The sequence below is a fragment of the Rousettus aegyptiacus genome, unplaced genomic scaffold (assembly GCF_014176215.1).
Source record: "Rousettus aegyptiacus isolate mRouAeg1 unplaced genomic scaffold, mRouAeg1.p scaffold_m13_p_6, whole genome shotgun sequence".
Lineage (NCBI taxonomy): Eukaryota > Metazoa > Chordata > Mammalia > Chiroptera > Pteropodidae > Rousettus > Rousettus aegyptiacus.
In genome coordinates this window covers 94198373-94211392 of record NW_023416309.1, presented here as the reverse complement: position 1 = coordinate 94211392, position 13020 = coordinate 94198373, and the positions used below count along the sequence as shown (strand labels likewise).

General features: G+C 34.4%; 1 protein-coding gene and 1 pseudogene across 11 annotated transcripts in view; one reads left to right on the top strand and one right to left on the bottom strand.

Moving 5' to 3' along the window:
- The window catches only part of SPAG9 (sperm associated antigen 9), a 113360-nt gene that overhangs the window by 42904 nt on the left and 57436 nt on the right, over window positions 1–13020 (bottom strand). For all 11 annotated transcript variants that reach the window (XM_036222055.1, XM_036222057.1, XM_036222054.1 and 8 more), the window contains 2 exons: window positions 3686–3893; window positions 3022–3121 (listed from right to left, as the gene is read on the bottom strand). In XM_036222055.1, the coding sequence (XP_036077948.1) occupies window positions 3022–3121; window positions 3686–3893 (308 nt within the window). The remainder of the gene's footprint in view (window positions 1–3021; window positions 3122–3685; window positions 3894–13020) is intronic.
- LOC118604212 lies at window positions 9707–9825 on the top strand (annotated as a pseudogene).

The window sequence follows — 13020 nt, the reverse complement described above, 5'->3', positions numbered from 1 at the left end:
CTAGAAACCGATTTAACAGTCAAGAAAGCTGAAACCTAAGCCACTGGAGTTTAGAGAGGAAGTTAGTATGCTGCCAGAACCCCTAAATGGTCTGGGAATTGAAGGAACCAGCAATCTGAGAAGAGACGCATGCAAGGGGGAACATAAAACAAATACTGGATGAAAGATGACACAAGAAGCAGCATGAAGCCTAGATCCGACCCTCTAGAAGAGTTAGAGCTCCCTCCTCCCAGCAGAGCTCCCTGAACAATGAAAGCCAAGTTTACATGTTATAGGCAGGAAACTGGAGAATCAGCATCATTTACTTAAGTATTAGCAAAATAGCCACGGAGCTCAAAACATTAAAAGAAGGCCTCTATTATACAAGAGCCCAAAAACAAATAGACTATGATAGAGGTACTTGGAGCAAAAGGACACAACGCAGGCAGTAGCAGATACTTAAAAACAAAACAAAAAGATCTTTTTCCCAGAAATGTTGACAACAAAAATCTTTTAGAAAAAAAGTCAATGAGGGTTAAAAGATAAAGTTGAAGAAATCATCCAGAAATTTGAACAAAAACAGATGAGATGGAAAAGAAGGGAGAAAGAAATGATGAAAGTCAGTCCAGGATGTTTAATATCCACCTAACAGGTATTCCAGAAAGAGAGAGGAAGAAAAAACTATAAGGAGAAATAAAAAAAAAATTTACTATATAACAAGATATAAAAGAAACCTCTATACCAAGAACATCAAAAAATAAAACAGGGATAAAGTGAAGATCCTAAATGTTCCAGGGAGAATATACAGAAAAAGGAATACCCCAAATGGCTACAGTCCAAACTCAATGACAATAAAGCAATGTCTTCACAATTCTGACGGAAAATTGAAGGTTTTCCAACCTAGAATGCTGAATCCAGCCCAACTATCAATCACATCTTCTTCAAATAACGTTACATTCAAGTTCTCAAAAAAATTTACTTCCTGTGCTACCTTTGCCCAGAAAGCTAGTAAAAATATGTTCTGTCAAAACAAAGGCATAAATCAAGGAGCAAGATGACACAGGATCAAGGAAACAGAAAACACAACAGAGGAGAGTGATGAAAAGGGTTCCGGGGTGGTAGCGAAAGCCAGTTCCAGGACCAGAGCAAACTCGTGAACGGTCTGGATTGAAGAATGGAAACAGAAAACCCCAGGAGAGAGAGTGCCATCAGGAAACTGGTTTTGTGTTTGGCCATTTTGAGAATGTTTACATTTATGATCTAAGGGTATATGTCAGTGAATTAGTGATAGCTACATAGAAATCTAAGCAAAAGAAACAAACAAAACAAAAACAAAAAGTCTCTACTAATTCCAGGAAAAAAAAAAAAGGAAATGTAATCACTGTATATTCTGTGGCTAAGTTATGATTAGTAGTTATAGTCATAATGATATAATATAAACAATGAATGTTAATTTAACAAAATTGAGATAATAATTAAGAGGATGAAAGGAAAGATGGTGGTTTAAGGAGCTATATCCTTGTCATCTTCCACTATCAAGTCAATAGCTAATATGGCAGCCTTTTCAGCCAAGGTTGCCCAGTTGATCCACAGAACACAGAAAGTACATACATAGGAAGTACATACATAGCTAGTACTATTCTAGATGCATAGGAATATAACTAATTCATTAAACACAAAGGATGCCTTAGGGCATTAGGATTTAATTTTATTATAGAATTCCAGCTGAGAAAGAGAAGGACCAAGGAAGACTAGCATAAGGATATGATTTTGATACCTGAAGATAAATAGCAAAAGAGCTAGCTAAGAAATGACAGAGATTGCTACCTCTTGGGAGTGGGAATGAGGGGTGGGAGAAGGGGCAAAAGACTATTATGCCCTTCAAATCTCATAATACTATTTGACCCTAATATTGCAAAAATATATTAAACAGAATTTTTAACTTTTAATAACAAAAGAACACCTGTGAATAGCTGCATCTCCTAGGCTTAGGAGAGAATAAACAAGAAACAAATATTACCTTTTATATTACCTTTTATACTCTAAGTTATTTAAATTTTTAAATAAACAGTAAAAGGAAAAAAATATTTTTATAGGTCAGTCTTCAAAATCAGATCTAGATTGAGCACAGCTCTACCTCTTGCTATCTTAGTGGACATTTCTGAGTTTCCATATCTATAAAATAGGAATGAAGATCTCTACCTCATATAAGCTGTAATTAATCTATTTCAGATGACGATGATAGCAATAATATTAGCTAACATTTATTATACTAGGCACTTTGTCAGTCCTTTAACATATGTTGATTCACTTACTTCTCACAACCATCTGAGGTATTATTATAAATCCATTTTTTGGATGAGGAAACAACTCAGATTCAAATTGAAGAGAGGATGTGAATCCACAGTCTTACCCCTAGGCTCATGCTTTTAACCACTGCACAATGTCTAGCAGTGATCAATATGTGGCATGTATTTTTAATGGTCATTATTAATTCATTAAAGGATAAAATTTATGGAAGAAAAATTAAAAGGCAGTAGCTCCTGTTTGACATTCTTGAACATCAATCTATTTCAGATGACCTTGATTAAGATGAAACATAACCATTCTCTTCCTATCACAAAATAGCCTTCCCATGTAAAATGAGACTACTTTCTTCCAATATTGAGATCATTACACTTCTGAAGGGAGTACATTCTCTTCTTCCTGATCTGGGGGAAGAAATAAAGTTTGCTCAAATTGTTAATTCTCTCACTACTGCTTCTATATTTCCTCAAGTTCCAGAAAGTATCAGATACGACTTGGCTATCTTTTTTCCGTCCTTCCATATGCTCCTAATCCCTGATGCTGCAAAGGGAACATTTCACGAAACATTAAACCACATACAATGTCCACTTTCAAAAACAAACTGGAGTATTAAGACCGACATTTCTTCAGCTAAATATTTGAATGTATTTTGTTTGGTCAGAGACCAAGGAACAACAGTGTACTTTTGAGAGAAGAGAAAAGAAAGAAGATGTCTTAACCTGATGTTTAGAGTACCTTGAGCCTTTATATCCACTGAGATCTTTATCCATATCCAACTCAGGAGTGGATTCGATGATTGCTTGAACTTCTGACTTCTCTTCATTTTCAGCAGAGCCTTAGGAAAGGGCAAGATGACATAAATAATGCGTATATCACATACTGCCCCTAATCTAAAAATCCTGTTGCTTCTATGGTTGTAAATACATTATTTGAGCATTAAAAAAATTAAAGAATGGATTCTAGGAAACACAGGGTTAGATAATATATCATATATTCAATTAATAGTTAATAACAGAAACTAATAAATAACTAAAGCAAATTTTCATTTGTATCTCCTGGGAGACAGCAGAGTGTATCCCAGGCCAGAACTCTGTTTTCATTTGTATTTAAGGGGTGGAATATAGAGGAACTAAAGACATAGACTGATGATCTAAAGCAGGAAATAGAAAAACTGTCCTCTCACCTTTCAAGCTCTCCAACCCTCTAGCCCCCAACATTTTTCACTCCAAAGTTTATTTAATCATCATGTTTTTAAAGCTTATTTACAGTTGAGTACAATGAATTATATATTTTATAAACCTATAGCAGCAATACTCCAATAACTTATTTGCTCACAGCCATATCATCTGGATTTACTGAATACCTTTGACAGTAGAAGTAAAGAACTAGGATCACTTACCTGTTGATACATTTCTAGTTTCTTGGGCTACCTGTACTTCAATATGCTTGCTTATCTCTGACTTATTTGGTGTCTCTGCAACCTTCACAAAGCCTTCGTTATCTTCCTTTAAGGGAGTATCAGTAGGAAGTGCAGCCACATCTGAAGCAGCTGTTGAAGCTGGAGTGGTAGCTTTTGATCCTCCTTGGCTAACATCAGAAAGTTCATCCTATAAATAAAAATAATTGTAGAAAAAAATTTAAATAAGTAATTTATTTTAAACCATTTTTAAAAAGCGTTAAGAAATAAACTTGATGAGAGAAAATTCTAATAAAAAACTGTAACGGAGTCTCTGACTACCAAAGGAAACCAATGAATAATCTCCAGACTATTCAAATAATTAGGAAATATTTAAGTAAACCATATTTTCCAGACATACATGAGATTATTCTAAATAGAAAATTTGAAGATAAAAGTGGATTGGCAGCATTAGCAATAACATTATACCTTAATGTTCATATCAGTTTTTAAAGGTAACTGTAACAATACACAATCATTTCATTATAGAAACCTACTTCAAAACACTCAGAGCATGTATTATGTGGTAGCTACTCTAAAACGGCAGTGGAATAACAAGATTCTCAAATCTCAAGATAGAGTTTTACTATCAGTGTTCTTAAAACATCTTGCATACAGATCATTTGAAGTTATTTGTTAAGAGAGATTTTTAAGTCCAAGGCCAGACTTTAGGCAGTGAGTTCAGGTAATTTTAATAAGCAACCTAGGTGATTTCTATACTCACTAAAATTTAATAGGTATTATTCCAAGTTCCACAGATAAACTTCAAATGCTACATGCCCAGATTGAGGTTTTATGCAAAAATTTGTGGACAATGCACTTTTCTGAGTAAAGAATCTATAAGTTAGATTTTCAAAGGGGTCTGTGACTCCAGAATAATTAAAACCAGTTGTCCAATGGCTACCAATAATATGGAAGTTCTTTTAAAGCAAAGTACCCAGGTCTTAAAAAAAAAGTTGAAAAAAGTTTACTACTAGTAATAATAATGATTAGGGTAAATTTACTGAATTTACCATTCACTAAATATGTGACTTTGGGTATATGATTTTATGTATTCTTTCTATACCTATGTTTTCTCATCTGCAAAACAGAAATAATGGTACCTGATTCACAGGATTATTATAAGTTATTCTATAAAGACTTAGCAATGTATTCACACATATTCGGTATCTTAAAATGTATGCTATAATAATTTATAACGATACATTATGTACAACTTTGAAAATTTAGAAATGCATGCTTTTGGGGAAAAAATAAACATTAAGTTATAGTATAGTAGGAGATGATTATTAGTGAGTTTAAGTTTTATCCTTTTTAACTTTTAAGGAACATTGTTAAAAATGCATTATGGTTATAAAAATAATGGAACGGAATCCAAACAATTAAAAAAAAAACTAACACTATACCAATCAAAATCTCACACACACATACACACACACACACACACACACACACACACACGCACACTCCAATGCTTTATATTATACTATCTAAGAGATTTAGGTTGTTTTAGGTGCTGAGAAGAGGGTGTTCAAATTCAAATGTAAAATTCTATTCAAGAACAGGAAAACATTTCTTGGCACAGACAACTAACTATGCATGTTATAATGGAAAGCAACTACAAGGAAAACAACCACATTTGGAGAACTTAACTTCATCACTAAAACTCTTAGTTTTACAACATTAAAATGTTTTTATCTCCATTATTTTCTCTTAATATTAATTTACTATCATGCATTCTGATGTAGCCCAAATTTCACTACCAAGAATAGTTGAACAAATATAAAATTGACTGCCATATGAGAACATAAGTTATGCAAAAGGAAGCCCAATCTCGTCTATCTCGGAAGCTAAGCAAGGTCGGGCCTGGTTAGTACTTGGATGAGAGACCACCTAGGAAGACCAGGTTCTGTAGGCGTAAAAAATAAAAAATAAAGGATTGTAAACTGACAAGGTCCTTGCAATCTGTGAGGTCAACCAAGGGTTGCCTTGCCTAAAAAAAAAAAAAAAGAAACGAAAAGAAAAAAAAAAAAGAAACGGTCACAGAATGTGAATGCCATATCCAGCACAGAGTTACTTATTAAAATGTCTTGCATATCTTAGTTCTGCTGGTGGGCTAATCACATGCAGATAAAACCCAGGTGTTTGCTGAAGACCTTCATCTTTGCTATTTTCAACTTCTGACAGTTTATACTGCACTTGGATTTGTACAACAGTCAGTCAGCTGACTATTTTATTGTTCCTCATTATTTTTAAAAAACATATATATCCATGATAGATATTGATCCATTTACCAAAAACAAATTTTGAGAATTTGAATCTACCAATAAAATAAAATAAAATGGTTTATTCATGTTAGTATACATACAATACAAGGAATTTTCAGTGACATAGGAAAATGCTTATATGATAAATTGGAAAAAATGTATACTTTTAAAGGAATAATCAGAGACATATAAATGGTGTCATTTATAACAGCAAAAACTGCAAACAACTTAAGAGCTCCAAAACAAGAGATTAAGCAAATTATAGTACATCTATACAACAGAATACTATGAAGCAATTAAAAACTGTGTTATACAAGAATATTGCCAAGATTGAAAACACTCAAAATATTTTACAAAGAGACTGAGGATTAAAACTGTTTTGTACAGTATGATCGATTAAAATATATATGGCTAGAAAAGTTCTGTTAGGACATATCTGACAATTTTAATAGTGGTTGCCAACTGGGCAGTAGAATGAATGATTTTTGCTTTTTCTTTGCCCTTGTTAGCATTTATATTTTTTAAGTAGAAAAAGTTATAAAAACAAAGCATAAATCTATATATGGAATATGGTCTCAAAAATTCTGTTTAAGTATATAAAGTGACTAGACACAATAAGTAAAATTTTTTTCCTGCTTATATTTTTCAGTTTCCAAAATTTTTAACAATAAGCATATGCTACTTTTATAAGGAAAAAAGTAAATAGGTTCTAAAAATATTTGAATTAATGTAACTAGATGAAATTATCTCTCAAGAGAAAGTTTTGAGAAAAAGAAAACCAGTCATATTCTTTATGAACGGGAAACTATCCATTCTTTATTTCCTTGTATTTAAGATAACTTTATCTGTCATCTGAAGCACATTAACCACATGCTAATAAAATTAGCTGAAATGTACAGCCAACTATTTTCTTCTGTGCATCTCCAATATTGGGCTGATTTCTAAAGGACAGAGAAGATAAAACAAAGAAATAAGCAGTTCAATTCTCTATCGCCACCTCCCTTCTTAAAATTAAAAGACAAAACTGCTAACTATTTCCTTGACCTGCTGACTGGCAGCTAATACAGTGGTATCCAATAAAAATTTGTTTGTATGTCATGCATAGTGCAGTACTAACCATACTTAGTCATGCAAATTAGTTTGTTTGGAGTTGAGTCAGAAAAACTGACAGTAATATTTCTGGAGCCAAAGAAGCCTACAGTGAAGACAACCAGAAGCTACCCTGAATATCACTCTTAATATTTGCTTTGATGTGTGCTCTATTAAAAAAATAAAAATGGTTTTATGTTGGTTAATCTAACAGCCTGGTTAACTCATATTAATGTTATCATATACATGAATTCCCACTCTTTGAAGGTATAAAATATAAAGCACGTTTTAAAATAAACAGTCCAGGTTCCTGATGATTAGTGTTGAGGAATAGCAATTAAACCCACCAAGACTATGCAATTAAACCCATCATGGATTCAGAAAGCCCTAGAGAATATCAAGTTTGTCTACACTGAAAAAATGGTATGGCTTTGAAGCTATTTGAAAAATAATTAGTTTAAGGTCAATCCTGCACTTGTCGTTCACCTCTCAAATAAAAGTCAGGTAGAGATATTATTTCCTCTTCCTCCTTATTACCTCAATCCCAAGGTCTAGTCATTTTTACTGCTTAAAAAATGACTTGGCAATTAAAGAGTTCACAACATAAACGGTATGGCAAATGCTTTCCTCTGCAGGCTCATTCGTGAATCTGGGAGTATGAAATAAACTAATCAGGCAAGAGCTGAACCTAAAACAGGAAAAGGACCTTGAGGGTTAGGACTATAAAGGAAGTGGTAACTTAGGATCTGCTTAGAAGAATATGAAGTTTTAAATTTGTTCTAGGCTATCCAGATAACATGAGATGTATTTATCTGCAACTTATTTCCCTTTTATATTTTATCACATAAAAATATTTTATACTCATTAAAATAGCTCTGTGTGGGATGTACTTCTGACAACTGGATCCCAGGGATACAGCATGATTGCTGAGGAGGGAAAAGCTCTAATTTTAGGGGATAGTTTTCAAAAGAGGTATTTCTCCCTTCTTTCCCAGGCAATTGACATAAAGCTTCAAAGATGAGCAGAAAAGCACTGATATGAGAAGTCTCTGGTACCATGTTTGGCTTGGGGTATAATATGTGTCTCCAATGTAAGGAACTATGAAATTCAGTCATTAACAATGCTTCCAACTAAAGTTAGAATGAGGAAAGACGGCCTTAATATTAACCTGTTAAAATATTTATCGCTTTTGGTCAATAGTGAGCACATAAGATACCATGAACAAAAGGAGAGGAAATTCTTACTAGGACCAAAGTGGAAACTGTAAGCATTTATATGAATTATTCAATATAAAGATAGATGGGAGTTGCATGCTATTATGTCACATTCAATCGGTGGCTTCTGGAGACCTCCAATTCCTATTTTTATGCCAGTCATATGCCAAGTTGTGCAGTCTTAGCTAATAGTCTTGACTACAAATGCTACTTCATTTAGCTGAAGACCACTGGCCTATCGATTCCAATTGCTTGATGTGATTAAGACATTCTCTTCAATGGCATGTGTGGGTGCCAAACATGGATACTTACGTGGCTGCCCATTTTTTCTGGTAACCCCACTTCCCCCTTTAGTTTTTAAGTAACTCACACACTGTAGGCTATGCAAGATCACAAGAATGACCACAAAAAGCAGGAACCTACTTTGGAATTTGGAATTCCAATGCTGTAACTATAAGGCAATCCTATGCATGTTTAAATTGTTAAAAGAAAAGGTGTTGTTCAGAGATGGTATACAAAATAGGCAACGAGCATATAAAAAGATGCTCAACATCACCAATCATCAGAAAATGCAAATCAAAATCACAATGATATCAAGTCATATCCATTAGGATGGACACTATTCAAAAACAAAACAAAACAAAACAAAAACAAGTGTTAGTGAGATGTAGAGGAATTAGAGCCCTTGTGTACTGTTGGTGAGACTGTAAAATGGTGTAACAGCTATGGAAAACAGTAAGGAGTTTCCTTATAAAATTAAAAATAGAATTACCACATGATCCAGCTGTCCCCCTCCTGGGTATATAAATCCAAACCAATTGAAAGCAGGATCTTGAAGAGATATTTTCCCACCCATGTTCATAGCAGCACTACCCATAACAGCTAAGAAGTAAGAGCAACCCAAGTGTCCATTGACAGGTAAATGAACAAAATATGTATACATACAACAAAATATTATTCAGTTTAACGAAGGAAATCCTGTCATATGCTACAACATGGATGAACCTTGAGGACATTATGCTAAGTGAAATATGCCAGTCACAAAAAGACAAATACTACATGGTTCCACTTACATGAAGTATCCTAAGTAGTCAAATTCACAGAAACATAAAGAATGGTGGTTACCAGGGATAGGGGGGAGGGGAATGGGGAGAGTTATTGTTTAATGGGTATAGAGTTTCAGACTTGTTAAGACAAAAAAGTTCTGGAGTCCTATTTCACAACAATGTGAATATTCTTAACACTACTGAACTTACAAATGATTAAGATGGTAAAATTTTTATGTTTTTTATCACACAGAAAAAGAAAATAGGTGTCATTACTTTTAGTTTCACTTGAGATATCGTGGTAAAACAATCTGGTCCTTGTGCCATTTTCCTACTAGTTTCATTTTAGTTTGTGGCCATGCCACCCTGAACAAGCCTGATCCCATCTGATCTTGAAAGCTAAGCAGGGTCAGGCCTAGTTAGTACTTGGAAGGGAGACCACCTAGGAAGACCATGTGCTGTAGGTGTAAAAAATATAGGGATTGTAAGCTGACAAAGTCCTTGCAATCTGTGAGGTAAATCAAGGGTTGCCTCACCTAAAAATAAATAAATAAATAAATAAATAAATAAATAAATAAATAAATAAATAAAAATAGAAATGAGGCTAAAATATAAGCTTTTACAAAAAATATTTTCATTTGTTCTATTCATCAAAGGCTTTATGTGCTCGGTGCTGTATAGACTACATATGTCATGTGTTATGTGGCACAGCCCTGTAGCTATTTATGTTCTGAGAGACTATAAAGTATGTTCACAACTACAGAAAATAAATTATCCCATTAAGGACAACTTAAGAAATGCTCCAGTGTAGCCTGTTTGACTCCATCTGAAATAAGCTAAATAAAGGGGCAAGCAACTCTGCTTACAGAAATTTGTCTTTCAGATTTAAAGACTTCAGGCCTAATGAAAGTAAAGACAAAATGACAAAAGGTAACTAAATTAGTCCCGTGGATATTAGTCCCGTGGATCTCACTATAACATATTACATTATATTTGAAGTAAAAGGTAAGTGTTAAAAGCAATGGTTCTTAGCTCCCAATAACAGGTACCAGGGCTCCTTGGAGAAGCAGTTCACAGTGAGGCTGAGGCAGGGAAAGTACAAGAGGCTAGAGCATCTTCTTGTGCCAGATGGAAGGAACTACTCAAAAAAAAAGTGAGGCAAAATCAGTGGATGAAAGTTTGAAGAGAAACAGGACATTTGTACCACCCCAAAATATATCCACCAAGGTATTTATTAATTACAAAGGGAAAAATTGTAATTTTACAATGGACAAATCTGACATACACCAGCTGAACCAAGTGATCGAGGTGAACATCACCCCTAAGGCATATTGCTTCTGCAGTATTCTTGTCAAAAATCTATAACCCCAATTTAATCATGAGAAGTCATCAAAGAAGCCCAAATTGAAAGACATTCTACAATATAACTAACCAGTACTCTTCAAGCCTCAAGGTCATAAAAGACAAGACAGAATTGTTACACACTGGATGAGACTGAGGAAACGTAACTCAATGCAATGTGGGAACACGGATTGGATCATGGAACATAAAAAGACAGGAATGAGAAAGCTGACAAATCCAAATTCGAGTCTACAGTTTAGCTAATAATATTGTGCTGTGGGGTTTGAGCCACCCCAAGATGTGCTTCTGTGGTATGTTTGACTGCTTTGAGCTGAGTACTTTTAGCTTCAGGCTCCAGAGAAACTTCTGTCCCTCCCTTAACAACCTAGAAGAACCTGAATTAGGGGCCTTACCCATATTGAGAGATTATCAGAGATAACCTCTTTTGACCTATCTATAGGGCAGGACATCTTCCAATTATTATGCTTGTATACTCTGGTTTCTCTTCAGATTGTATAAATCTTTTGCCTTTTACTAATTCCAATGCATATGTTCTTCTTGTTATCCTACAATGACCCTCTGAAACCCCCAAAGCACCCTACTTCGCCCTTAGCTCGGGATGTCTTTACCCATGTTCCTTTTCCATCTCTGAACCTCTTGTGCATGTGGGGTCTCTGACTCTCTCATATATAGAAGTTTCCACACATATATATGGTATTAAATTTGGTTATCGTCTTTTGCTAATCTGTCTCAGGTCTATTTGGTTATTAGACCAGCCAGAAGAACCTCGAAGATAGAGAAAAGTTTGTTCCTGCTTCATGGTGCCAATGCTAATTTCTTAATTTGGATAACTGTATAATGGTTAGTTAATGTTGGTGGACATTAATGATGGATAAATGGGAACTCTGGACTATTTTTGCAATTTTTCTTTAAGTCTTCAAAATAAAAAGCTTTAAAAAAAACAGCTTTAACTTTTTGAGAATTTAAAATTACACAGGCATTTTATAGCAGGAATCATTAACCACAGAAGATATAGGAATAAGGTACTACAGAGTCAAGTTTGGGAAAACTAAAGAAACAGGAACAATTTGAGAATTTAACCATAAATGGAGGAGGATGGAAAATTCTTCAGAACAAGAATGCTGGCTCTGTTCAGACATTTCCTGTTCTGTATGCTAAGCACATCCCCTGAAGAATGCAGCACCCATTGATTGACCACTGGCTTTATATACAAACCCTGCTAACAAGAGCTTCTCACAGTAGTTCTACTTATTTCAAGTCATATGGTTTTAAAAGAACTCTTTAAAATGTTCACAAGTAGGTACCAGTCCAATCGCTTTTCAGTTAAAATTGTTTTTCTCATTTCTAAAAGTCACATTCTACTAACAATTAACAACTCAGGAGACTTTTCGAAAAAAACCATAATGGTTAAATTCTCAAATTGTTCCTGTTTCTTTAGTTTTCCCATACATACATATGTGCATACATGAAACCGGATGGTATCTGTGAAATCATTGTCAAGTTGATACCAAGGTATAGAAAATAGCATAAAATTTTTTATGTGTATTTAAAATGATAAAACACTTCATTCTCTTTGCATATTTAAGCCTAAGGGAGGGATATGTGAACTCTAAACATATAAAGCAGTACATAATTTATAAAACATTGCCAGTAAGGGTACACATGGCTACAGTCCCTTTGGCAGGCGATTTGGCAATATCCATCAAATCTCAAATGCATGCTTTGACCCAGCAATCCTACCTATGAGAATTATAAATATGAGTACAAAATTATGTACAAGCTTATTCACTGTAGCATTGTAATAGCAAAAGACTATAAAAAACTGAGGTTGGCATCAATAGAGTAAATTTTAATTGCAGTTGGGATATGTGATCCCTTTCCCCTTGCCTTTCCTCTCAAATTCCAATGTATCACCTTCCTTCAGGTCCTTGTTTTAAATTTCTCTATCTATTGGACTCTTCTTATAAGCCTACAAGCAAACCAGTCTCTCCCACCCTGAGCACTTTTCCCTTCACCTTGCCAACTTAAGTTATCCTTTTTCTCTCCTCCCACTATAACACCTTTCTTGAGTAATCTATACTTTGTTTCCTTCATTCATGAATCACATTCACTTTTGTTACAAGCCCTGCAATTTAAAACGCTTAAACCTACACCTACAAATTCAGTCCTCATCCTACTTGACTTCATACTAGCTGACCCTGCTAAAAACTCCTTCCGTTCTAAAACTCTATTGTCCCTTGACCGCCAGGGCTGCAGTCTCTTATGGTCTCTCCTCTCTGCTATTACGACACTGCCAATGA